Source organism: Zea mays, chromosome 7 (assembly GCF_902167145.1).
Source record: "Zea mays cultivar B73 chromosome 7, Zm-B73-REFERENCE-NAM-5.0, whole genome shotgun sequence".
In the NCBI taxonomy this organism is placed as follows: domain Eukaryota; kingdom Viridiplantae; phylum Streptophyta; class Magnoliopsida; order Poales; family Poaceae; genus Zea; species Zea mays.
In genome coordinates, this window is record NC_050102.1 from 163,229,499 (window position 1) to 163,257,305 (window position 27,807).

The window sequence follows — 27,807 nt, forward strand, 5'->3', positions numbered from 1 at the left end:
TCGCTCTTTTTAAAGCAGCATATAAAACGATACTTTGTGCGGAATAAAAATTCGATGAGGACAGCTAGGTGCATGTATAAACAACGCAGTAGCAAGCAACCAATGGCATTTTGTTCACGCATCAATCAATATCATAGCTTCAACCAGATGAAAATATCGTATCCCACAATTCTCGCCACTGATGGTCGAGTGGCCATGAAAGCAGGGTCACAGAACGAGAGGGGCTGCCCGATGGTTCAAACCGACCCGAACAGTAACAGGGTTAGGAATCATCTTTTTCTGGGATATAAATAAAACCAAATCACAGGCTAGCCATATCGTGGCCAGACGGAACCATACACATCCTTCTTTGTGTACCTCCGATCCCACGACCAAGGGACATCTGAAAGCAAAAGAACGTATGGCCTTTACCAATATTATTATTGAGAATAAACCGTACCTACGGTGGTCAAGGGCACGACTAACCTTGTGTGCCATAAGGTTGTGGAGGAAGCTGGTATGGCACAGGCAATCTCACAATAGATGGATCCTCTTCGTCACCTTTCCAGCAAAGAGTGACCAGCTTGGTCTTGATCGTCTTGCCAAGGGCGACGCCATCCTGAAAATGCATGCAAAATCGAGCCGGTGACGGTAACGATGGATGTCAAATTTCTCAGCAAAATTTAATTGACACTATGAAGGAATGAATTGTAATTACCCTGATTGAGCGGCTCTTTTCCGTGCATGAAAATTGTGGTACTGATTGGAGTGTTTGGGGCAAGAACAATACACCTAGCTGAAAAGAGGTCAAATGATGGGGGCATAAGTGATGATTCTATGACGCACCTGGACGGATTGTGATATCCTACCTGGTGTATGGTGATATTCTGATCCAAGGCTTAATATAATTAATATAGTGCTCGAACCAATAAGGTGCATCTTATTTTTAGGAAACCTACCTCGAAAGAAATTTTGGTTTAAGTGTGCTTGGAACAGAGCAATCTTGGGATGGGCTGACCGGCTGAGAAGTTTTCCCGGGTGCGCACGAGTGAGGACAAAGTACGCACAAAAGACTCATGTTGCTTTGTGAGGATAGTCTATGGTCCTAGAGGCCTGCCAGGAGTAAGTATCATCGGTCTGGGAGTGGACGGGGTGTTACAAATGGTATCAGAGCCGACCCTCGCGGTTTCACAGGTGTGTGTGGGCTAGGGGTTCGAGTACATGGCACATGACGTATGTGAACCCAGAGTGGTCACATGGCATGGCATATGACGACACTAGACATACAGACGTGGCCAGGAGGGGATGTTCCTGGCTTGGGGTTGACCGACGAGGACGTCGGTCTTCTAAGGGGGTGGATTGTGATATCCTGCCCTTGATGAATGGTGATATTCTGGCCCAAGGATTAATAGAATTAATAGAGTAATCGTATCAACAAGGTGCATCTTCTTTTTTGGAAGGCTACTACGAAAGAACTTTTTTGTTAAGAGTGCTTGGCCTAGAGCAATCTTGGGATGGGTGACCTATCGGGAAGTTTTTCTTGTGGACACGAGTGAGGACAAAGTACGCACAAAAGACTCGTGTTGGTTTGTGGGGATGGTCTTTGGTCCTAGAGGGCTGACAAAAGTAAGTACTGCTGGTCCGGGAGTGAACGGGGTGTTACAAATGGTATCAAAGCCGACCCTCGCGGTTTCACGGGCGTGTGTGGGCTAGGGGTTCGGGTATATGGCGCATGTGGGCTCAGACTGATCACATAGCATGGCATATAACGACACTAGACATACAGACGTGGCCAAGAGGGGAGTTTTCTGGCTTGGGGTTGACCGATGAGGACGTCGGTTTCTAAGGGGGTGGATTGTGATATCCTGGCTCAAGGTTTAATAAAATTAATAAAATACTCATACCAACAAGGTGCATCTTCTTTTTTAAAAGACTGTCTCGAAAGAACATTTGGGTTAAGCGTGCTTAGCCCAGAACAATCTTGGGATGGATGACCGGCTGGAAGTTTTCTCGAATTCGCATGATTGAGGACAAAGTGCGTATAAAAAACTCGTGTTTGTGTGTTTGTCTGTAGGGATGATGTATGATCCTAAAAGGCTGGCAGGAGTAACTACCGTCAGTCTGGGAGTGGAATGGGTGCTACAATCATCTACAACAGGTAGTAAACTATTCTTGGTTAGATCTTAAAGGCTGAAAATAGTGTTCCTTGTTCAAAATATGTTGCCCTGAATGTCCAGAAAGTATCATGGAAAATACAAGCGGTAGTACCTCATATGAACGTATCATTAGCTGTGTGTTGTTCTTCTGTAGCGCGCCCCAAGCAGCTTTGCTTAAATTTGCTGAGGTAAGCAGAAACCATCTGATGGGAATAGACAAGAGTTCAGATGATGGTCGTCAATGCTCTGGAATACAATGAGGTCACATGAAAACTTACGCAATGTTTTGGCCACTGTAACGAGTAAAGGTTTTTATGTGAGGCATAGCCCGACTGATAAAGGAAAAAAATCAAGTTCAGCATGTTAGTCCACGACAACAGTATGCACCATTGAAAGATTAAGAAAAGAAAAGAAGGGCAGTCTTTTTCAGGCCATAAAGCATATGCCCACTTGAATGCACTGATGCTGTTTGAGTGCTTGGCTTACCCAGAGATTATTCACTGCCCTGTTAACTAGAATGAAAAAAAAAGACTATAAGCTATTGTTTCTGGTAGAGGATTTTTTTTTTAAAAAAAACTACCGCACTACAGAAGCTCAGAAACATCGAGACTTGATCTGCTACCTTCACAAAATGTCAGAATGGCAAGGCCAGAAGAGACCTTTATCATTCCTAGGCTCTTTTACTGATACTACCCCATTGGCCACTCGGTAAAGAAATATTTCTCTGGAGAAGCTATACTTCTGCAGAATGTTTGATGCCTTAGGCACTTAATTAAAGGTCCTGAACACTTTGTCAGTCTTTCAATCATGGCTATACGTTATGCTATTCTGTAAGTGGTAAAAAACACACGGTTGCATGGTGTATGTATAATGGACCGACGATTGCAATATAGCAGCCCACTGGTGGTCTAACGATCATGTAATTTTATTCAAATAAAATCATAGGTTTTCAGGTAATTAGAGGAAAAGAGAGCATACCAACGACCTACATGATCCGCTTTCCACCTGGACCAATATTTCTTCAAGAAGTCTCTCTCAACATTCTTTTGAGGACTTGGAATGCAACTACCAGCTGCATAACCCTAATATGAATATGAAACAGAGATAATAGTTGGAAAATAAGATACTCCTTCCGTTCTGCCTATTTTTTTCCGTTCACTTTCATTCAAATGATAATGAATCTAGACATACATGGAAACTACATTCATATGTTACTTAAAGAATATGTGATTAGTCTAAAACGAATTATATTTTGGGACGGAGGGAGTAGATGATATACAGGTAAATATGATTAGTAAAAATTAATACCGTGTATCTAGCAAGCATTGATTGGAGTGAAAAATTAATGTCTGAACGTAAAATGTTCATGAATCATGATGCCAGTACATATCCATCTTAAAATACAACCTACTAGTTTTAAAAAAGTTGTATACATGTCAAGGGTCAAGAACGCACAGACAGCATGGGGCCTTCTGTTCATTATAGTTTCGTACGTGCACAAATAAAGAAGAATGCATTTGAGCTTAAGCTTCTTCTACCTCTATCGAGCACCGAACATCCTCCACCGTAGGCCAGACAATCAGTGGTTTCCCGATTCCTAGCTGTGATCCATCATCTGATTTACCAGCTGACAGCGAGCATGCAAATTCACTCATCCATTTCTCATCAAGTGACCCCAGGGAAGAAAACTACATCCAACAATGAACAAATGGTAAACATCCTACAACTTCAAGTTGATAGGTGATAGATGATAATACACTTTAAACTTTTGAGTAAACAGAAAGGAAATATGGCTTTTGGATTTAAAGCTCAATTGTTAAGGCAATAACAGATAGTTTTGTACAATCGTACCAGCCCTCCATTGAATACACTCTAACGCAAGGGAAAATGGTCTATTTGTTATATGCTTCTTTGTTTACCATTGCAAATTTGCAACACTGGCACAGCTCTATGAATGACATTAGTATGCTGCAAAGTACAAGAGCGCCTTCAAGATATAACTGTGGTAGAAATACTGTCAAGGCACAAGTTTTGTGTCAATAAATGTTATTTATTAATTTCAACTATCAACGTATTAAAGATCAAAAGATTAATTTTACCACCACATTTTTTGCAAAGTTGCATGCCCTAAAAATGGATATATATAAAAAGGTACCTGGTAAATCAGAGGGGATTTGCAAAATTGTTTATTGAACATGATTTCATCCAGAACATTCCTAAGTTTCATATGGCCCCACTTCCTAATATTGGAGCCCACATGATAACCAGGAACCGATCCAATCAACCTGACCTGTGAATGATTTAAATCAGTCGAGACTGACTAATCAATAAACTAGCGAAAGAGGATGGGTTAAATGTGTGTTGACAAGGTAAGTGGTGGACCAAAATGGATAGAAAATATGTAACATGTTTTTTATGAATCAACATGAAATGTCTTCCTCTAAATGAATATTTTGTATTATACACGGCCAAATGGCGCACTAAAAGGCTTTGATGTTGTTGTATCATGGCCAAATGATGCACTAAATAACAGAATATTTATTTCATTTGGCATGATAAGGACCTTGCTGCTCAGTGGTCAAGCAGTTCGTCAATTAATGAACATGATAACAAATTCAGTGCCTTTAAACACGTGATTAATAAACTGCCATGTTGCCATTGTTTATCAAGCTAAGCATACATTTGCTATAACACCAAATGACATTTTGATAGAAGCGCTAATTTCATTGCATGTGACCAATATTCTGTTTGGTTATTCATTTCATGTCAGCTTAGTTGAGAGAGAAAACAGGAAACTAGCTGTTCAGCACCACATGTAAGTTTGAAGCAACTTTGAGGTTCAAATTGTACTAACCATTGAATTACTATAGTCAAACTTCCTAAAGAATGCCGCATTGATGTTGACATCACCAACCCCTGGGAGATTCACCCTGAACTCAGGCCACTGCATTGTCATTTAGTGAAAATTCACTTTACTACCTAAAACAGATAATATGAGTTTAAACAAACTGCAACTGCAGGGGAAACAAACAGGTTGTATAAGACAAGTGGTCTCACAATGAACAAAAAGAGGGAACCAGCGTAATCTAAGCGATTCCAAAGATTGTGCTAGAATGAGTTGGAGAACAAGAATGGGACTTATTGTGGAAGAACATATTTAACAGAGAATCCAGATTATATCTCGTGATCATAGAAACATCCTCCAACTTGTTTAAGGCATCTTCCAAGCATGCTTTACTGCTTATAACGACATATATGACAAGGCCACAAGGGTCATATGTTCCAGCAATTCATGAATTCCACTCTGGCAAAAAAAAAGTGGACTTTCCTATTTCGACAGTATTTAAGTAAAAGGAAATTTTCAGTTCCCCTTCTCTGAGTAATCATTCAGTTGTCTGGAAGAGCACAATATTCATAAGCTATTTCTTTAATGCCAACTTGCCGTTAAGACTAGTCACGTGGATAAAAACACAAGTAATTGTGTCAATTGTAAGTGTCAAAAAACACATAAACATTATCAAAAAAAATCTTCTGACAAGAAAATGATGGTTTTAAAAGTTCTAATGTTCCAAAACTCGAAATATTTGAAACATTGGGAATTTGCTGGAGTCCATAAACTCCAGGATCTAGGCCTAAGTCGGGTTGAGGGGATACTTAAGTAGCCTTGCTTTGGTCATGTCCTTTTTATCTTCCAGTGATTGTATAATTTCTCTAAACCTCGGCTGCAACCCCTTTGTTCTCCTAAGCAAGACAAAGTGGGTTGTTTGTATTTCTCTCTCTATATTAATACAAAGATACAGGTCTCCTGTGTGTTTGAGAAAAAAAGTTCTCAGCAGGAAAAGTAATCAAATTTTAAAAAATTAATGACAGAACACAAAAGACACCTCGTTACCTTAAGTGCACTTAGATAATCAACTAGATCATTCTCAAAGGCTGTTTTTTTATTCATATCGACTGTGTCTTTCCAGGGAAAATCTTGCATCCATAGTCCCTGACTTTTGTAATTCCAGTCAACATGTATCAAATTTGCTGTGTGCACAACAATTCGAATTCCTTGAGGATACACAAGCAACATAGCCTTAGAATGGTGTGTTCCAAATGAAATTGGGAGTGGAGGCCTGTGAAGGATCCAATTTGCAGGCTTCAGCTTCTGCAAACCAATCATGAACATGAACATGAAAATGATAAAAAGAAAGAAAGAAACACACAAGACAACAAACACGTTTCACTATTTTTGCAACCTTCATAAGCTCTAATGAAGCACCATCTTGCCCATGTAGAACCAGGACATGTGGAACCTTCCTCAAACTTGGGCACGCTGCAGGATGAGTATCTAATTAGTATTAGATCAAAATTATAAATAATGAATACAAAACACAACATTGATATATCATTATGTAGCGTATTGAACATAACAATCTCAGCATGACTTGTATACTTATAGTCATGGTTGTTATGCGTCCTCTAAGCGTCGTTTAAGCGGTAAGGCGCTGCAAGCCTGCAGTTAGGATGTCATAGCAGACGCCTTAGATCTTAGGCCTATGGCATCCTCGAATCGTCCATGGTGTCCATGAGGCGTGACTAAGGCATCCATGGGCGATTAGGCTACAGATTTGGACACCATAAGAAGTGAGTACAGCATCCAATAACCCTAGATCAAGCAACCTAGGTCATTTGACTCCGCCGGACTTCCCTCAACGCGCCGCCTCATCCGAACGCTTACCTCCCCGCCGCAGCCAACATGGGAGCTCAGCCTCTGCTCGCCGGCGAGCCAGCCTGGCCGCTCACCCTCTTGTTTTCAAGTCGTCCGACTAATCACGATTAGTCAGCCTAGTCACCAGCAGGTTCTCGACTAGGAGGACGCCTCAATCAGGTCCTCTGGTCACCCGACTAGAGTGATTAAATTGTCCGATTAGGGAGCAATTCGACCAGACCAACTTGTAGGGTTTTTTATGGGCCTCTATTTTTGGCCAGCTACAGTAGCCAAAAAGGCATACTATGCTGCCGCCCCTGTTGCCCTGGATACAAATTGACGCTCCTATTTCCAAGACTAGCATCTGCAGCTCTTGATCTCCTCTCGACCTCTCCTGCTCCAGAGTATCATCAGCTTTTTCATTTGGCTTGTTGCCCATAATAGATGCTGGACAGCTGATCATTTAGCTAAAAGAGGTCTAAACCACTCTTAGAAATGTCTTTTATGTGACCAAGCTGCAGAAACTTCGGACCATCATCTTGTGGCTTGTTCCTTCTCAAGAATCTTCTGGTATCAGCTTCTACGGAAATTTGGGCTGCACTCTCTTGCCCCTTAGCCGGCTGCCACCTCCTTCCTAAGTTGGTGGGAGGAAGTCTCAGATGTTGTTTCGGGTCTTACCAAAAAAAGGCCTTGACTCCCTTATGAAAGGGAAATGTGCCCTTGGGCCATTTCTAGTATATTTTGGTGATTAAGTGTCCAACACATATTAAGTGAGTTATTATATGCCAAATGATGAATGAAGTGCAAATCAACAAGAAGGTATGTTTCTAGACTTAGTACATTTGTTTTGGGTACTAATGAAGTTAACTAAGTACTAGAAACAGGAAAAGAAAAAGATTGGAAGAGAGTGCCTGTGTGCAGCCAAGACTCAGCACAGTCTGGCACACCGGACTGTCCGGTGCGCCAGGCTGGTCTCCGGCGAACTGGCCACTCTCGGGAAAACTTCGGCGGTGTACGGCTATAATTCACCGGACTGTCTGGTGGTGCACCGAACTGTCCGGTGAGCCAACGACCGCCAGCGCAACGGTCGGCCGCCAAATCCGCGGGCGACGCGTGGCCCGCTCCAACGGTCGGCAGGGGGCACCGGACTGTCCGACGTGCACCAGACAGTGTCCGGTGCGCCAACCAGCCCGAAGTTGCAACGGTCGGCTGCGCCAGGAATGGAAGGAAATCGCGCACCGGACATGAACAGTGGCTGTCCGGTGGCACACCGGACTGTCCGGTGCGCCACCCGACAGAAGGCAAGATAAGACTTCCAAGAATGCCTCCAACGGCTCCTAGCTGCCTTGGGGCTATAAAAGGGACCCCTAGGCGCATGGAGGAGCCACCCAAGCATACTTTGAGCATTCTAAGTCTTCTACACTCCGTCTCTGCGCACTTGATCGACCGTGTTAGTGATTTGAGCTCCGTTCTTGTAGTGAACTCGTTGTGCTTCATTTTGAGCTCAAGTCTTGGCTTGTGTGCGTGTGTATTGCTGCGGATTTGTGTGTGTTGCTTGTTGGTACTTGCTCTAAACCGCAAGGAGGCCAACAAGGGTGAACAGTGATGTCAACAGGGTTACGTGCTAGAAGGCGATAGCTCTGTTAACCTAGCCTCTCACGGGCACTGCGCGGGGGTATTTATAGGTGCCTGAGCGCCCAGCGCCTTGTGCCAAGGACGCATGTGCCCTCAGCTACCTAGGTTATCCCCAGAATATTCCCATAAAGCAGGGTTACAGACTGTAATTACAGGGATGCCTTTACAAATTAGGCCCGTAACTCACGGCGGCCACGCAGGGCCCGCTACAATGGGCCGAATCACACGTGGGCCTCCGAGCCGGACGAGGCCGCGCTGTGGGATGACGCCGTCGCAGGCCTTCGTCTGGTGCCGAATCAAGCGAAGGGTGTCCCTGTCCGTTTTGTCTCTGCCAGACCAGAGACACCAGCGAAGGCCTCGAGCGAAGGGTGGCGTCTTTGCCTTCGTCCCAACATTTGCCCTCCGAGGGACCAGTTCGACAAAGTCACCTGGTGCCGAACACGTCGCTAGATGGCGGAGACGCTGCCCTCGCTCGAAGTGGTTCCGCGGGGGTTTTTGATATGACCGTTGATTGACAGCGTACTGTTGGATTGCGGGTTTCCCGAAGAGCCGCGCCCTGCCTATAAAAGGGGGCGGGGGACGGCGCTTTTTGAACTTCACTTTCCGCGCTCCGTGAAAACCCTAGCTGCCCGCCGTCTTACCGCTCGTCTGCCCGCCGTGCTCTTGTTCGTCGGAGATCTGGCTCGAGTGAAGCAGACCGCCCGCCGCCGCCGACGGTACGTAGCGATGTCGACCTCCTCTTCTTCCGCTGCCGCTACGCCGCCGGCCGATCCCTCGCCGCCGGCCGCCGCCTCGTCTGAGGAGACGCTGAGTAGTTTGATGGCGGAGGAGTTGCGCGCCGGCGATTCTGTTGATTTTGGAGTGTCGCGGATGTCGTCGGTCCGCGTGCAAGAAATGCAGCGGTTGGGTTATTTCGGCGGCGGAGTTGCTCGTGTCCCGGGGACGGAGGAAGTCCCCGAGCCGGAGGGCGAGTTGGTTGTTTTCGAGGCGTTCTTCGCCGCCGGTCTCCGCTTGCCTGCGCACCGATTTGTTGGCGAAGTCCTGCGCAGGTTCAACGTTCAGATACATCAGCTGACACCGAATGTCGTGGTGGCTCTGTCAAAGTATGTCTGGGCGACGACTTCGTACGGCGGACAGCCATCGGTCGAAGTTTTTGCGAAGTATTATTGTTTGCACTGGCAGAAGAGGATGATTGGAGACGAAGTCGCTCAGTTTGGATCCTGCACATTCACGCCGAAGACCGGCAAGACCACGATGCAGGTAGTCGAGTTGGTTCCTTGCGCCCGCAACAAGTGGGGCAACTGGAATGAATTTTGGTTTTACGTTGCTGAGGGTACCGTCGAAGGCCATGAGGGACTCCCCGCGTCCGAGATGTGCTCTCATTTTTACTCAGCGTACCCGCCCTTTGAAGTGGCGGAGGAGGATGTGGACGAAGGGGCCCTTCGGTGCGCCGCCGGCCCGAGCAGTGGGCGCGATTTGGTTGAAGAGTTTGTGGCATACGGGGTATGGCCCTTGGCGCATGGCTGGGCGTTGGGCGAAGTGTGCCCTCGCCAGGTGCCTTTTCATGGTGGGAGGGTGGTGCGAAGTCCTGCCTTCGCGCTGAATCTGCAAAGCCGCGACCCGGCCGCCTTTGTGCGTGAGGCGGAGGATGGGGCGGTGCGGCTCGTTGGACGTTACGTGCCGAGGACAGAGGGCCAGCGCAGCTTTGACATCCGTGGGTCGAATGACCGTTTGAACAGGGTTTTTGAATTAAATCAATTGCCATATGACGGCTATCCTGGTCAAGACGAAGTGGACCGCCGTGGGAAGAAGCCGGTGGTGGAGACTGGAAACGACCCTGCGCCGGCGGCCGCCTCAGCCTCTAAAAAGAGAAAATTAGGTACTGCTATGGGAGGTCTTGGGGTTTCTGATGGTTTTGCTAGAGAGTTGATGAGGACGTGCGCGGCCCCCGGGGGAAGGATGTCTTCGCCCGAGCTCCGGGAGTCCTCGGCTCGGATGATGAGGGTCACCGGGGGTTGCTGGCCTAGGAATGTTCCTATCCCCCGCGCGGCTGGCGAGGACTTTTTTACATCTCGCATGGTTCGTGAATGGAGAGTTTTTCCTTACGGGCGGAATATTGTTGCTGTTGTGTCGGCAGTGATGGACAAGGATCGCCAGGGAGCTGCACAAAAGCGACAGGCGGTTGTCAGGCTCGTTGAAGCCAGGCCGAAGAGGCATCGGGGGGCTGCGAAGGCTGCGGCCCCCGGCGGAGGCAAGCCGCCACTGGCGGCGAAGTCGGGCGCCCCTGCATCTAGCAAGGCGCCGGAGGCAACGGCAGGCGCCGGAGGCTCCAAATCGACGAAGATGGTGCCGCCGTCCAGCGGAGTGGCGGAGGTCGCGAAGGCGGCCCGAGCTTTGCCGTTGTCAGGCAAACGTGTCGCCGACTTCGCCACTGATATTAATGTGGACAACTATCTTGTTGGTAAGTCGTTGGCTCGTTTTTTTTTTAATTCATTCGTTGATACGTCGCAGGGTCGGACGAAGGCCAACTTGCTATAGTTGCGCCCGCCGCGGCGGCCACGACGGCTGTCGTAGTGCCAAAGACGAAGGGCGGGGCTCTTAGCGCCGGAGGCGAGGTGTCGGCCCTCGCGGCTGTCAGGGATGAGGCGGGCGCTGCGTCCCGCCGGCTGAAGGAGGTGACGGAGGCGCTGAGTCAGGTTCGCTGAGCTAGAGTCTCTCTTTTTCTTTTCTTTTCTTTTTTTTTTGACTTGCTGAGGCCGCGACCTTACATGTGCTCTGCAGGTGGCTGACTTCGCCAACCGTACAGCGTCGGGGGCCCTCACGGCGGCTGTATCTGCCGAAGTCGAGAGACTTCGGACACAACATGCTGACGCCGTCCGTGAAAAATCGGCCGCCGACAGCAAGTGCCGTAAGCTGACGGACAAGGTGGCCGCACTTGAGAGGGAGAAGGCTGACCTCCGGCGCCAACTGGCGGGGGAGAGGAGGGAGACCAACGAGGCTCTCGTCAAGGAGCAGGCTGCGCAGGCGGAGGCCAAATTGGCGCGGGCGGAGGGCAATATTGCCAGGGAGCGCGCCTAGCAGCTGCAGGAGCGGCTCACCACCCTGGAGAGCCGCGTGGAGAGGGCCGAGGCCGTGTCGCGCGCGGAGGCAGAGCGGACGCGCAAACAGCTTATGGATACATACCGTGAGCTGGGCGCGCGGACCGGTGATTTCGAAGTGCCGGACCGAGAGCCCGGACTTCGCTGCCTGGAGTGGGTGCAGGAGGAGTTGCAGGCACTCCCCACTGTCGTGGAGGGGTTAATGTCGTATGCCTCCCTGGTCACCTGCGAGGGGGCGATGAACGCGCTCTCCCGCGAAGGGTGCCGGCACTTCGAGGTCTTCGACCAAGCCGATGAAGATTTTGAGCGAGATATCTATAAGGTTGAGGACCCCGTAGTGAAGGAATCCGCCGGAGCCATCTACGACCGGCTGTGGGGTCCGCATGGTTGCGAGGTGGTCAGAGAGCGGGCCGAGACGGCGATGGCTCAGGTAACGTTTTCGTTTGTTTGGCGTTTGTTGGATGTGGGCTGTGTGTGTGTTTGCTGAATTTTGGGTGTTTTGTCTTAGGCGGCGCGTGGCGAGAGGGTGGACGACTTCGGGGCGTTGAACAGCGCGCTGCCTGACCCGGAGCCGACCCCGGAGACTGCGGAAGGCGCACCGGATGCCCCCGCATCCGCTGCGCCCTGCGGAGACCTGCCCCTAGAGGTCGCCGAAGGCGCACCTGATGCCCCCGCAGCTGCTGCGCCGAGTGCTGAAGATCCTGCGGCAGTGGCGGCGGAAACAACAGCGGAAGCAATGGCGGAGCCAACGGCGGAGGCTCCCGCGACGTCAGGGCCTTCGCAGGTGGCGTAGTGGGTGTAGAGGGTTGGGGAATTTTGGATATGTTGCTGAATTTTGGTTGCTGCGCAGGTTCAAGATTTTGGGCCTGCGCACGCAACCGCTACTGCTAAATTTTTGGCGGCTTCGACCGCGGAAGGTGGTAATGAATGTGGTGGATCTGCATCTGAGTTTTTTGATTTTGCTGACTCTGGGAGCTCGGTTGAGTGGACTGAGGAGTCGTCGGAGGAGGACTTGGACTACTTTGCGGCTTTGGATGTGGCTGCGGCGGAGGCTTCGCCGCACGCCGCGGGCGCAGAGGATGTGCCAGGTCCTAGCACCGGGCGCCGACGGCGAAGGGCGGTTGCGAAGCGTAGAGTTAGTGGGGCGGAGGGGGCTCGGCTTCGTGTGAATAGGGCTGGCCGGCAGGAACTGTTGTCTTTGCCGGCCGCCGCGAGTACAGGTGAAGGGGAACTGCGAAGTCTTTTTGCGGGTGAGGAGCTTAGGATAATGTTATTTAATTATAGGGAGATGGGAATTATTCCTAAGGTTGAGCCGATGTAGAGTGTGGTGCCCTCGCTTGTATATGTGTGAAGGCTTGTATGATGAAGTTGTGTACTTTGTCTGGTGTGCTTTGTTATGCTGTGCTGGTGCGATTATAGTCGGTCTTGGCGCGGACGGTTTGAAGTTGTCGTTTCTGCTTTTGTTGTGCTAGTCCGGCTGCACCCTTAGGCGACTTCTGCGCGGATAGTCTTCGCGGTAGACTTCGGATTTTTCGCACTTGTTGTGCTAGTCCGGCTGCACCCTTAGGCGACTTCTGCGCGGACAGTCTTCGCGGTAGACTTCGGTTTTTTCGCACTTGTTGTGCTAGTCCGGCTGCACCCTTAGGCGACTTCTGCGCGGATAGTCTTCGCGGTAGACTTCGGTTTTTTCGCACTTGTTGTGCTAGTCCGGCTGCACCCTTAGGCGACTTCTGCGCGGATAGTCTTCGCGGTAGACTTCGGTTTTTTCGCACTTGTTGTGCTAGTCCGGCTGCACCCTTAGGCGACTTCTGCGCGGATAGTCTTCGCGGTAGACTTCGGTTTTTTCGCACTTGTTGTGCTAGTCCGGCTGCGCCCTTAGGCGACTTCTGCGCGGATAGTCTTCGCGGTAGACTTCGGTTTTTTCGCACTTGTTGTGCTAGTCCGGCTGCACCCTTAGGCGACTTCTGCGCGGATTTGTCGCACGCGAGGGTGGCTAGCGCTTAGCCTCGCGGTGACCTCGTATTGGTCGAATGTCGAAGACCGTCGTCGCGGTCTTTTTTCGACGCATGTTTTTGCGGGGGATTTTTCAGACATATATTACATGGCTCCGCCTCGTTAAAAACCTCACCCCCCGGGAGGAAAAGAGTGTGGGCCGGTACAAGATTGTTTTTGCGAATTTACAAGGGCGAAATCAGCCCTGGTGAGTCAAACAAAAAATTTGCGGAGGTTGTCGATGTTCCAAGAGTGCTCCAGGTCCTCGCCGTTTGGCGTTGTGAGCCTGTAAGCGCTGGGGGAAGCTTTTGTCTTGACTATAAAGGGGCCCTCCCACTTGGGCTCCAGCTTGCCCTTGGACTCCGTCCGAGCTGTTCGGACGAGTACGAGGTCCCCTTCGCTGAACTCCCTCGGGATGACTGTGTGGTCGCGCCATGCTTTGGTCTGGGCTTGGTATTTGTTTAGGGCCTGTAGGGCGAAGACTCGGTCTCCGTCAATGAGATCCTTTGAAGTTGGCTCGTCCACGTCGGGGACGGCTGACGGAACTGTTCGCGGGGACCCATGTTTTATTTCTTGCGGGGTCATGGCCTCCGATCCGTATAGAAGGCGGAAGGGAGTAAACCCAATCGCCCTGCACTCAGTTGTGTTTAGTGCCCAGACTGCCTCAGGTAACAAATCGGTCCATCTGCCCTTTTTTCATCAAGGAGCATCTTCTTGACAGCTGTGAAGATTTTCCCATTGGCGCGTTCCACGACCCCGTTGGACTGCGGATGGTAGACTGAGGCGAAGGCAAGCTTGGTGCCAATGGAGAAACAAAAATCCTTGAAGTCTTGGCTGTCAAACTGCTTGCCGTTGTCGACTGTTAGTTCGGACGGTACTCCGAAGCGGCAAACAATGTTTTGCCAGAAGAATTTTTGGGCAGTCTTTGATGTTATTGTAGAAACAGCCCTTGCCTCGATCCATTTGGTGAAGTACTCGACAGCGACGAAGGCGAACTTAAGGTTCCCCTGAGCGGTGGGCAGGGGCCCGACAATGTCCAGGCCCCAGCGCTGGAGAGGCCATGTGTGGGCGATCAGCTTTGTATACTGCGAGGGGCTGCCTGACCGAGGGGAAAACTTCTGGCAGGCTTCGCAGGACCTTGTGACCCGATTTGCGGCGCAGATCATTGCGGGCCAGTAAAAGCCCTGGCGGATCACCTTAGCAGCTAGGGCCCTTGGCCCTGCGTGTGAGCCGCACGTGCCACTGTGGACTTCGCGTAGGATCTGGATGCCTTCGGTTTCGGTGACGCACTTAAGCATTGGCTGACTGACCCCTTTCTTGTAGAGTTGGCCTTCAATCAGTGCGAAGTCTCGGCTTCGATGTCTGAGGCGCTTGGCCTCACTGATGTCGGCTGGATGATAGTACCCCTGCAGGAACAGGGTTATTGGTGCCCGCCAGTCTTCGGTCATGATAAGGTTGACTATGCGGTGGCCCTCGCTGTCATTAGTTATTTGGAGCCCTTTGGGGCTCCGGACGGCTGACGTGCCGATGATATGAAAGAACACGTCGGAGGGCAAGAACTCGCCCCTGGCGGCGGCCTTGGCCAATGCGTCGGCCTCCTCATTCTTGGTCCTATCCACATGCTGCAAGGTGAATCCCTTGAATTGTCTCTCGAGACTTCGGATGGCCGCGAGGTATTGCATAAGTGCGGGGTCCTTTGCTGCGTAGTCTTTCTCGACCTGGCCGGCAACTATCTTGGAGTCTGTTTTGATGATACAGGTGGTGACTCCGAGGGCCCTTAGCTTGCGGAGGCCGAGGATGACTGCTTCATATTCTGCTATATTATTTGTGCATCTGTCGGATTCCAGAGCGAAGCTGAGGCGTGCTGCATATCTGTGCTTGACCCCGGCTGGTGAGGTGATGACTGCAGCGGCGCCTGCCCCCGCATGGCACCATGCGCCGTCGCAATGGATCGTCCAGACCTTCTCTGTGGACGGGTCTGGCTGTGTTATTGGCCCAGTCCAGTCGACGACGAAGTCTGCCAGGACTTGTGACTTGATGGCTGTCCTGGGCTCGAAGCTGATGTGGTAGCCGGATAGTTCGGCTGCCCACTTGGCAATTCTCACCGATGCCTCCGGGTTTCTGAATAGTTCGCCGAGTCCCCTGTCTGAGGTGACTCGGACCTTGAATGCTTCAAAGTAGTGGCGTAGTTTGCGCGAAGACATAACGACTGCGTAGGCAATCTTCTCCAGCTCTGTCATGTTGCACTTGGACGGTGTCAGTACCTCGGAGACATAGTAAACAGGGCACTGCCTGACCACGCCCTCAACTGTCTGCTCCTGCACTAGTGCCGCGCTGACAGCATGCGGCGAAGCCGCGACGTAGAGCAATAGGGGGAGCGAGGAGTCGGGGCTTGTGAGGATGGCCAGCTCCGACAGGTACTGTTTTAGTGAGGCGAAGGCCGCTGCCTGCTCCGGTCCCCAGGCGAAGTCCTTTGCACCGCGAAGTGTTTTGAGGAAGGGGAGACTTCGCTCGGCGGATCTGGAGATGAATCTGTTGAGAGCGACCAATCTGCCTGTCAGACGCTGGACGTCCCTGGCGGACTGCGAAGGCGACATGTCTACGATGGCCTGGATCTTGGTTGGGTTGGCCTCGATGCCGCGGTGTGATACCAGGTAGCCCAATATTTTGCCCTGACGAACGCTGAAGACGCACTTTTCCGGGTTTAGGCGGAGTCGTGCGTCTCGCATGTTCGCGAATGTCTCGGCGAGGTCGGCGAGATGGTCCTCCTTGTTCTTGCTGGCGACGACGATGTCGTCCACATATGTGAATATATTTCTGCCAACCTGCCCTTCGAGTACTGTTTTGGTGAGTCTGGAGAAGGTGGACCCGGCGTTCTTGAGTCCCTCCGGCATTCTGATGAAGCAATATGTGCCGAAGGGTGTTATAAAGCTGGTGCTAGCCTTGTCTTCCTCCTTCATGTATATCTGGTGGTAACCGGAGAAGCAGTCGAGGAGTGACATGACCTCGCATCCGGCCGCGCTATCGACTATTTTGTCGATCCGCGGCAACGGGAAATTGTCCTTTGGGCAGGCCTTGTTGAGACTGGTGAAGTCTATGCACATTCGCCATTTCCCGCTTTTTTCTGCACCATTACAACATTGGAGAGCCACGTGGGGTAAGCCACTGGCTCGATGAATTTAGCCTCTAGGAGGCGGTGCACCTCCGCCTTGGCGGCCTCTGTCTTTTCGTCGGACATTTTGCGAAGACTCTGCTTTTTTGGTCGCACCGAAGGGTCAATTCCCAAGCTGTGCTCAATTATGGATCGGCTGACTCCGACCAGGTCGAGGGCGGACCAGGCGAAGACATCTTTATTTTTGGACAAGCAGCAGAGGAGTTTCTCTTCTTCATGCGAGGTGAGGTCTTCGCTGATAGTGATTGTCTGCTTGGGCGTGGCCTGATTGAGGGGGACAGTCTTGGTCCTGACTTGGCTCTGCAGCTGTGCCTTGTCGTGATGTTTATCGGTTGGGCTGGCGGGCGCGGGGACCTCGCGCTGGGCCGTGAGGCAGTGCACGTTTCTCTGACCGGGCACGAAGTCCCGCTCTATGTTGCGCGTCGTCTGTTGGTTGCCGTAGACCGTAATGGCGCCTAGCGGACCTGGTATCTTCATACATAGGTACAGTCCGTGAATGGCGGCTTCGAACTTATTGATGGAGCCCCGACCCATGATGGCGTTGTATGGATATACCATATCCACGATATCAAAAGTCACTTGCTCACTTCGGGCATTGGGTGCTACACCGAAGGAGAGGGGCAACTCTATTTTGCCGACGGGAAAGGTGCCCTTGCCGCCGAAGCCATACAACGGGTTGTCCGAAGGCTTGAGCAGGCTGTGGCTTATACCCATGCGGTCGAAGGCGTGGAGGAAGATGATGTCCGCCTGACTGCCGTTGTCGACTAGGACTTTGTGTAGGTCCCAGCCTGCCACGCTGCAATTGATAACCATAGCGTCGATGTGGGGGGCACTGCGCAGGTCGACGTCTCGTGCGTCGAAGGTTAGCGGTATGTGGGACCACCTTGTCTGCACGACTGGGCCAGTGACGGCGACATGGTTGATGCTGCGGTAGTGGTCCCGCTTCTGCCGCTTGGTGTCGAAGTCATTGCTGGACCCCCCAGTTATCATGTGGATGACTCCGCGATATGGTTGATCGGCGAAGTCTTCCTGCTTTGGGGCATGGGGGATGTTTTGATGTTGCTGGTGTGGTGGTGGGGGTGGAGGAGGTACGATTTGTACTTCCTGATGGTGTTGGTAAGCGTGGTGCGGTGGATGCGGGGCGGGAGCGTGGATATATGGTGGAGGGGGTTGCTGGTAATTGTGCGCGACAATTCTGGGGTTGTCGGCTGGCTGCGCCCGTGCCATTCTGTCTCTGGTGGCCTTCGTTTCGGGGCAGTCTTTGGTTTGGTGGGCACAGTCTTCGCCATGGAAGAGGCAGTAGAAACGGCGCGGCAGCTGCGCACGCCCTCGGCCCCTACCACGAGTTCCATTTCCGCGGCCCTGGGGGGGATATTCCTGGCGACGAGGGGGGTCAGCAGCGGGATGCTGGTTGGCGATGTTGTGCACTTGCTGCTGATTGCGGCCGTCTCGACCGGAGTCTGCCTACGGAGTCCTCGTCCACGTGCGGCTGGACTGTGGGGCATCTTTGGGTTTCCGCTGTGACTCAACCTTGCGCTGGTGGAGCTCTTCGGATTTGGCATATTTTTCAAAGAGCTGATATAGCTCCTGGAGGTTCTTGGGCGGATCTCTGATACAGTGGTTGTAGAGGACGCCGGCACGAAGGCCACTGATGGCGTAGTGGATAGCGATCTGATCATCAACGGAGGGCAGCTGTGACTTGAGTGTTAAAAATTTGCGGTAATACTCCCGCAGAGTCTCCTTTTCCAGCTGCTTGCAAAGCGAGAGCTCGGCCAAGGCGTCGGTGTCTGGGCGGTACCCTTGGAAGTTGAGCAGGAACTTGTCCCTGAGACTTCTCCAGGAATCAATGGACAACGGAGGCAATCTGGTGAACCAGGTGAGAGCTGGGCCCTCTAGGGCGATGATGAAATACTTCGCCATTGTGGCGTCGTCCCCCCCGGCGGAAGCAACGGCGACCTGATAACTCATTATGTATTGCGCCGGGTCGGTGCTGCCGTTGTACTTGGGATAGGTCCCTGCTCGGAAGTTAGCTGGCCAAGGCGTCACTTGCAGGTGTGGCGCCAGGGGACTTCGCTCGTCGAGATAGTTGACCCCTTGGAATGGCGCGGCGTGCTGGAAGGTGTGGTCGCGCTGGGGGAAACGCGGGTCTTCCGGTTGTGCTCGGTGTTGCAGGGGTGGCCCATGCTGCAGGCCGAGGTGGCCTTCGCGCGTGTCTTCCAGTTGTGCGCGCTGCTGGAGGGGTGGCCCTTGCTGCAGGCCAAGGTGGCCTTCGCGCTGCATCAGCGCGATCTCCCGCTCGAGGTCTTGGGCCTTCTGCTCTTCGTCGCGTATCATTTGCCGCACTTTGGCTAGTGCGGACACACGCTGGCGCTTGGCCTCCAGTATCTCTTTCTGCCTCTGGAGATTGCGGTTCTTGAGGCGCAGGGCGCGCAGCTGTAGTTGTTCTTCCGCTGATACGCCGAGGACTTCACCATCCTCGGTGAGGTCCGCGCCTTCCAGTGGGGCGAAGCCTGGGGGTGGCTGCGATTGTCCTTCAGGGCCGCAGGTGCGGAAAGTGTCGTCTTCGCAGGTGCGGGGAACATTGTCTTCAGTGGCCTCTGGGTGGGTGGATTGGGTGAGGGCGAGGACCTTGCCCTTTCTTGCGGCGAGCAGTGCTGCCTTCGCAGCCTCGTCAGCCTTCGGGTTAGCTCTCTTGGGTGCCATCGCGGGTGGTTTTCTCGTAGCACGAACGGTGGGCGCCAAATGTTGGTACTTGCTCTAAACCGCAAGGAGGCCAACAAGGGTGAACAATGATGTCAACAGGGTTACGTGCTAGAAGGCGATAGCTCTGTTAACCTAGCCTCTCACGGGCACTGCGCGGGGGTATTTATAGGTGCCTGAGCGCCCAGCGCCTTGTGCCAAGGACGCATGTGCCCTCAGCTACCTAGGTTATCCCCAGAATATTCCCATAAAGCAGGGTTACAGACTGTAATTACAGGGATGCCTTTACAAATTAGGCCCGTAACTCACGGCGGCCACGCAGGGCCCGCTACAATGGGCCGAATCACACGTGGGCCTCCGAGCCGGACGAGGCCGCGCTGTGGGATGACGCCGTCGCAGGCCTTCGTCTGGTGCCGAATCGAGCGAAGGGTGTCCCTGTCCGTTTTGTCTCTGCCAGACCAGAGACACCAGCGAAGGCCTCGAGCGAAGGGTGGCGTCTTTGCCTTCGTCCCAACATTGCTTCCCATCCTTACTCTTGTGCTTTCACCGTGATCTTTATTGTAAGGGCGAGAGACTCCAACTTGTGAAGATTCCTCGCGAACGGGAAAAGAGATAAGAAAGAAGAACATCGTGGTATTCAAGTTGATCATTGGATCACTTGAAAGGGGTTGAGTGCAACCCTTGTCCATTGGGACGCCACAACGTGGAAGTAGGCAAGTGTTATACTTGGCTGAACCACGGGATAACTCGCGTGTCTCTCGTGATTGCTTTTCTGTGATTACTTGTGTGTTCGCAAGAGCTCGCTACTTAGCCATACTAACACTTAACCAAGTTTTATTGGCTATTAGTTGTTGAATTTTACAGGATCACCTATTCACCCCCCTCTAGGTGCTCTCACCTTATCATCATGGGTGCTTGGATTATTTGGATCCATCGGAATAGATGTGTCTTCGATGGAATGTCTCCAAGCCCCACCTCAATCCTTGCCTTGGCTGATGAGGAGAGAAGTCGTTGGGAAACAGCTGGGGCAAAGGGCCTATGTTCTCTGGCTAGCTGGTTTGTCGGTTTTTGTTCCCTAGGCTGCCTCTTTAGCGTTTTTTGTATGCTATCTACTGGCCTCCGTAAGGAGGCTTTCTGCTGTATGGTCTACTTTAGGCCTTTGTTTCTCTATCTTCTTAATATATAAAGGGGCGCAATTCTCCTACGCGTTTCGAGAAAAAATCTTTCCTGAGTCGGTGAGTCGCATGTGGTCAATGGGGCCATGTGTCCACTGTTGCTGATAGCACCGAGCCTGCATCGGCATCATTGGATGCTGCAGATTCTCCGACACTTGTTGAGAAGGCCATTGTAGTGTTGTCTCCTGAGCTTCGTGCACAAGCAACTAATCTGAAGAAGAAGGCTAGGTCATAGGACCCCGGATCGAAGTTTGGGTGTTGGCCAGACACTGCAAAGGACATTGTTCCATGTATTTTCTGTTTTATGGTTGTTCCTTCTGGAATTAAAAGATTTAAACAACATCTTGCCGATGGGTTTTGGTGACACTATGAAGTGTACTAGAGTTCCAGAACTGGTTTCAAGGGAGATGCATGCTGATATGAAAAGGAACTTGAAGGTTGTGGTCCTTGATGCTGATGGTGAAGGTGGTGAACAGGGAGGACAGCAAGATGTTGAAGGTCCAGAATCAAGTTCTGGGACAAAGTATAAGCAAGCAAAGAGGAAAGTTGTGCAAGCTGCGATGACCTCATTTGTGGTTTCTGCTCCTCTGAAACCAAGCACTCAAAAGGCAAGCAAATCAGTCAGTGCAATGTTTTGCAAAACACCAGAAGAAGTTTCAGAGAGGCACAAGAACAAAATATCTCAATCCATTCTTGAGCACTGCACCAAGAAAGGAAGCAAAGCAAATTGTTGATGGCCATGTTGCTGATTTTCTCTACGAGAATAAAATATCATTGAACGTCGTCAACTCAAGAAGCTGGCAGATTACGTTGGAGTCCATTGGGCAGTTTTGTCCTGGATACCGTAGCCCATCGTACCATGAAGCTAGGGTACCTTGATTTAAGAGGGTTGTCAAAAGGACAACAATATTGAGGTCCAAGCATGAAGAGGCTTGGAAGGAGTATGATTGTACGATTATGTCAGATGGGTGGATCGACACAAGACAACGTCATTTGATCAACATTCTTGCCAAGAGTCCAGCAGGGACCTACTTTCTAGGTTTTGTTGATGCATTAAATGAGGTGGCGCGTGCCAATATGTGATGTATTTGAAGGAAAATAACCATGTACACTAGATACAACAGCAATATTCGTGTAAAGGCAAAGGTTATCCTTATTTTGCCACATTCCTAACTATTTTCCTCTTGTAGGCTCATGTGATGTGACACTACAAATAACCAACTTCAGATATATCCCTTGCTCCCTCAGGTATAGTAGCCCAGCACAACCTCCAGGGTCTCGCTACCAGCTCTAGTGCCACAACCACAACACACACCGACAGTCTGGTACCAACACACCACGTCTTGGCATCTCTTGCACTGTCAAATGAGGCAACCAGAACCACAACACCCACTCGCTCGCCTCAGTGGAGTTTGTGTCTTGGTCTAGCCTTTAGGTCATGTCTAGGTTGGGGCACCGGCGCACCGCTACTAAAGGTCCAATCACATCGTTGCTGGAGTTGGTTAGTGCATGAAGAGTGGAAGTGATCGAGAGAGGGATCAAGAGACAAGCAAGAAGGCAGAGGCTAGAGGGTGGCAAGAGATTTTTAGACATGAGGCCGTCGGGGCAACATGTGCTTGAGTGAGCTACGAGCAAGCCTGTCAGATTGGATTAGTCTGTGACTTGATGACTCGACCTGTGAAAATTGATGGTTTTTTGTTGCTGGATCAGGCCTTGAACCAATTTATAGGAAACCACACTAGCCTATAGAGAATCAATAGGGTACAACAGAGGTTTTGGGCCACACATAGCGCCGTGGCCCTAGTAGCCCTAACATTGTATCCGCCTCTGACCACAACCACTACTAATGTTGTCGAACTCACGGTTAGCTTCTTTAACCTCATCTGCACTCACTGACAGCCAGTTGATGTGACCGACTTTCTAGCCACTCGCTTTCTGGCCAGTTTGCTATCCTCATTATCAAGCACTACAGTGACGGTGCTAGACTTCCCTCTGTTGTCATCTTGCCACATCTGCAACTGTCCTGACCCCAGATATGGACAGGGGCAAGTTCCTAACTCCACTATCCAGCTGTCTTTCTTGACTTCTAGCTGATTCTGTCTCTTGTTTTTCCAGATAGGTATCTGTTGTTTCTTTACACCTAACGTTAATATCTCATTTTTAAAGGTTGTTAATTGGTTAAGATCCAAATATTTCAACTACTGTGTCTGTGATATTAACTGGTCAATCTTGATTTAAATTTTAAGATCTCTGAATCATCCTGGTTTCAGGGCTTTGAATGATGGATGCTAAATGTGTGTAGGCATGAATTGAAGATAAGTGTTATCGACTAGCCCTTGAATACATCAGCTCTGTTGGAATGGAAGCCAAGATGCTCTAAAGGTTGGCATGGAATAATATTTCTGGTTGACTTTGCCTGGCTGTAGTGGATTACTCTTTTTCTCGAACACGCAAGAAAATTGTGTATCATTATATTAAGAAGGGAAAAAAGGTCTAAAGTAAACCCAGTACAAGCCGCCTAAAGGCAGCCAAAGACAAAAGAACAAAAGAAAAAAAACTCTTAAGTTATGTATCTATCTAGTTTTCACTTTCATCAACTGCATAGTTCACTGTTTAGTACCTTGCTGTCCTTTAAGGTGCGTTTGGTTGCAATCACAGGATGGGACAGGATGGGACGATCCCTCAAAAAAGGTTGTTTGGTTCAGAGTCAAGGGTTGGGACAGAACTATCTCAGTGTTGTCCCCAGTTATCCCTCAAAATTGGAGGGACAAGAGAGGACGACAGTGGACGTCCCTGTCCTGGCTGTCCCGCAACCAAACGCACCCTTATAGGAATAATAGGCCCACTCTTTGGTGATAAAGCATGACGTATTATTTATCTAGCAGGCGGTATTCCATAGTTCATACTCCAGCTAGAACTCAAATAGCCAGCTGGTTCTACAAAAAGACACACTGGCGGATCTGGAGGGAAGGGGGAAAATCTAGGAACAAATTATTTTAGCTCAAATCTGACTATCTGAGGTTGCAACTAGTACCTGGGGACTTGCTACAACACACTTTATAAAGTTGTAAATATGATAGTCACATCATAGACAAAGCATTGGGAGAAATTTATCTGTAGTGAAACTAAGTAAATGAGAAATGTGGCAATCTACAATAAAAAATTGAACATAAATGAAAAAATATATATGAAGAGACGTGTTCAACCTACCACCAAAACATTGCTTTGCAGTATAAATAAAACATTTAGAAATTCTATCAAGTTGAACAAATGTGTTTCTTTATAGAGCATGATAACAATATCTACCACATTGCCTAATGCCTAGCACACAGATGGCTTCAATGTTAATTTTTGTAGGAACACAAGATTCTCTTCTACATTGAAAAATGGACAGCTAAAAATTTGATAAAATCAGCTATTCGGAAAAAAAAAATATGTTTATAACAAACTTACCAGTAAGCAACCAATCAATGTCCACCATGTAATTTGAAAGTACAGCAAGCAGTACTTCACCCTAAGAATCCATTCAGATGTACGAAGTAAAATCTACTATGCTTCTCAGCAAATTAGGAAATGTAAGCATATAATGTGAAAACCATGAATAGCATTTCTTTGAGAAATGGTTCTTTTTTTATCGAACGCGCAGGAGAACTGCGCATCTTTATATCAAAAGGAAAGGAGACAAACCCAAAGGGTTTTACAAGGCAGAGATCCTGCCAAAAGAACAAAAAGAAAACAACACAAAAAACATGGAAGAAATGTGCAGTACATTAGTTGAATGCAATAACATTGAAGAAATGTGCAGTATGCCAGTATATAAGTGAACATTGCAGCACATAGGTTTTTTGTTTGCATTTGCATTACAAAGGTTCCTCTTGAACACAGTGAATCAGTGATGGTAACGAGTAACGAGAGCATAATGCACAAAAGTTTTTTCATGCGCTATTTAAAAGGTAGGAATCGATTATTATGCAACAGTTATGTCACTAACAAACGTTCATATTAACAGCATTGACATGTTGAATGAGATGAATTGGACAAACAAATTTTATCCAAGAGTTTGTGCTGGATAAATGAGCAATACCTGTATGACATCTTGAATGGTAACTGATGAAGTGTTAGTCCATGATGGAAGACCTTGGACATGCATGAGCCGAAAAGTCAAAGGGAGCATATCTTTCAAAGGACCAACAGAGTGTGTTCTGTCATTATTTCTTTCGGAAGAACCGGCACTGTCATGTGAACTTATTTTTTGGCCAGAAGGCATGCCAGAAACAGCTGCATCATCTGCTGCAAAGCTTTCCTGTTTAGATAGGATACATCATAATTTGATGGTGCACAGTGATTTTACACAAGGAAAGCCAAATCTGCCAGCATACAAGTGAACTCTACTACTCAGCAAGAAAAGGTGCACAGAGCACATGTATGCACAGAAAGTGTAGGATAATGTAAGTGCTTGATGTATTGATAGGAGATGGGGTACAATATATAGACTCACAACCCTAACCCTAATGGGCCGACAGCCCAACAGTGGTGCCGGCCGACTCACACACACAGTCTAATATCCCCCGCAGTCGCAACGGGGGCACCACACACTATGAGACTGGAGTAGAAGCCGAAGGTAGGAGGCGCCGGGTTGAAAATCCCCCCCCCCCCCCCCCCCCCCCGCAGTCGCAGCGTCGTGAGGGTGCGAATGTTGCGGCTGGAGCAGAGACCAGTGTGTGCGCCAAGAAGACGATAGCCCCTAGATGCTGAGGTAGCCGAAGTCGAGGTGGTTGCCGAGTTGAAATCCCCCCCCCTACACGCAGCAAAAGCTTGTTCTTCGGGAGGGGTCGACGTTCGAGCGTCAACGAACGGCGAGGGCGACACAACAAAAGAGTAGCAGCAACCTTAGGGCCTTCTTGCTCCGTTCCGCGATCGGTCATCGAGGAGCCTCGCTAGGGAGGCCGACGACAGCGCACGCGTCTGCGCCGGTCAGGGTGGTCGCGCCCGCGGCAGAAAAGAAGGGGTATCGGTGGATCCGGTTGGAAAATCCACGACAGCGACGGATCCAGCCATGAAGACGGCGATCTAGCCAAAGGGATGGCGGATCTAGCCGGGATGGCCACAGCAATGTGGATCCGGCCGGGAAGGTCGCGGCACCGACAGAACTAACGAAGGCGACGAAGGAGGGAGGCGCGCGGCAAGGGCGGGTCCAGCCAGCCAGGGGACTGCGCCGGACCTGGCAGGGGAGGTTGACGCCGACAGCGAGAGAAGCTTGAATATAAGAGACGTTGCTGGGCGTCGACGCAGTCAGGACGAGGTGGACAGCGCGACAACGGGGGCAGCATAGCGCAGGAGCGGGTAGGGAGGCCGATTGCCGACAAGCGGGGCGCCGGCGGGGAAGGCCCTGGCAGGGTCAGGTCGGGGCAGATTTGAGCCACCAAGGAAGGGAGGGGGTCGTGGCTAAGCCTCCGGAGCCGGAGGGGAGGGGCACGTGGATCCGCTGTCGCAGGGGGGTGGCAGATGCCTGCGCCATGGCGAGGCAGGCGGCGACAAGGGAGCTGGGGAAGAGAGAGGCCGCGAGGGAGGAAGAGTCGGCGGCCTGGCTACTGGGGGAGCACAGGCAGGGCTCGCTGGCGAGCGGGGAGAAGCGTCGTGCCGCTGCTGGTGGCTGGCACACGGCATGGGGGGCCGCGACGACCTGGGGAGCGGCGCCGTCGCGAGCGTGGTGGCCACGAGCGGGTCAGTGGCCGAAGGGAGGGAAGTAAGCAAGCACTTTCAAGTCCCTTGTTTTTAAGCCTGCTACATCTTTCACTCAGACTAGTATTAATGTTACCTAAGTACTGCCCCAATTAAGCAGACACTAAAACCAATTAAAGTCAGCTAATAACAATAGGAAAACACTACAACATAACTATCAATAATATCGTGGATTAGCCTGTTGTCAGTTAAATAAACGGTACATGAATGGACTGGAAACAACAATAGAGCATTAGCTAACCTGTAGTGTTTTTGCCAAAGCCTCATCTTCCATAATCTGTCGAATCCTCTTGACTGCTGCGCCATGTTCCTCACTATACCTCTTACCCTTCATTAAGTCGCTCAAATGCATTGGTACATGTTCATCACCCATGTCCACGTACTTCACGAAATAATCACCAGGAATCAGTTCTAGGACATCACCATGAGCAATCTTGGCTGTCTCTTTAGCACAAACCTTCCTCCTCTGTCCCTTCGATCGCACAATTATAGGGTTTGGACCTTCCTGAAAATCCATTAACATAGAACTTATACAACAACTTATTTGCTGAATCAAAAGCCGTTGAAATATGATGATGCCGCACCATTACTTTCAACAAATAAGGACATAAATACATTCAAATTCAATGATGTGGCACCATCAACAATCCCCCATATTTTCTCATACCACTACTACTTCAATGGAGCCATCAGTAGAGGCGTGGAGGCTCAGATGCTTGCGGCTGATCCTCTTGTCGACGACAACCAAATGATCCCTCCCGACTACATTGGGCCCCTGGAATATAGGAATGCTTGATACAGATCCATTTGATGAGCCAGCATTGTCCTTGGTAAGGGGAACTAGAGTGCCAAGCCTCACCTAAAAAACCAAGGCGCCAAATATCACTTCAACTGAATGCAACACGTTATCCTAGAGCGTTGAGTAAAAGCAACCATCCAACCCCAAAATTTCCCCCCGATATCGGACCGTGTAATGGACCGGAGAAAAGGGGAGGCTGTGACTTACTCGAGATGCGGACGCCATATGGTAGTCTTCGAGAAGGGGTTTGAGTCTAGACCCTAAACCCTAGGAGAGTGTGCAAGAGATGTGCAAGACGAAGGCAGTGGTGCCGCCATCTTTAAATCATTCCATGGACACTCTGTTCTTCGAGAGTTCGAGTGACTAAGTATTTGAAATTGATCAGTCACCATGTTTTACAACAGACATTTGAAAATTTTGGGGTTGCTTTACCTGAGACCTCCGGAGCTCGCCGGTCCGGCGGAGGCTGGAAGCGCGCCCAACTGCGTTGTGGAGGTGGCGGGACGTCGAGCGGTTAGCAGCGTCGGAGGCCGGGGGAGGTGCCCAGGCGGTGGCGGCGGTGGCGTCGAGGAGACAGGGAGAAAGCGAGAGAAGGGCGCAGATCTGTGCCGTTGGCTCTAGATCAAACGGTCAAAACGGTGAATCACGGAAAAAAAACGAAATCCC

General features: G+C 50.2%; 1 protein-coding gene across 3 annotated transcripts; it reads right to left on the reverse strand.

The window, feature by feature from the left end:
* Window positions 1–75: 75 nt before the first annotated feature.
* Window positions 76–27,807, reverse strand: LOC100383136 (Tyrosyl-DNA phosphodiesterase 1). Of its 3 annotated transcripts, none has more exons than XM_008653472.3 (17): window positions 27,574–27,786; window positions 27,349–27,504; window positions 27,010–27,201; window positions 26,584–26,847; window positions 24,685–24,903; window positions 24,054–24,114; window positions 6,377–6,453; window positions 6,028–6,285; window positions 4,990–5,079; window positions 4,291–4,425; window positions 3,674–3,823; window positions 3,114–3,217; window positions 2,414–2,467; window positions 2,248–2,338; window positions 698–775; window positions 466–598; window positions 76–382 (listed from the first exon to the last, which is right to left on the reverse strand). In XM_008653472.3, the coding sequence occupies exons 2-17, from the start codon at window positions 27,364–27,366 to the stop codon at window positions 309–311; spliced, it is 1,998 nt and encodes a 665-aa protein (XP_008651694.1). In that variant the 5' UTR covers window positions 27,367–27,504; window positions 27,574–27,786; the 3' UTR covers window positions 76–308. The 3 variants fall into 3 exon arrangements, with proteins under 3 accessions (XP_008651694.1, XP_023156319.1, NP_001169273.1); NM_001175802.1 differs by having other exon boundaries at window positions 113–382; window positions 27,349–27,481; window positions 27,574–27,667; XM_023300551.2 differs by lacking the exon at window positions 4,291–4,425 and having other exon boundaries at window positions 90–382; window positions 27,574–27,807.

Bases quoted from the DNA above. Each gene is read 5' to 3' on its own strand.
- LOC100383136 (XM_008653472.3), bottom strand. The intron at 2,468-3,113 runs GTATGCTCTCTT...TTCCTTTATCAG, and splicing joins GCGGATCATGTAGGTCGTTG to TCGGGCTATGCCTCACATAA. The intron at 2,339-2,413 runs GTAAGTTTTCAT...TATTCCCATCAG, and splicing joins TACAGTGGCCAAAACATTGC to ATGGTTTCTGCTTACCTCAG.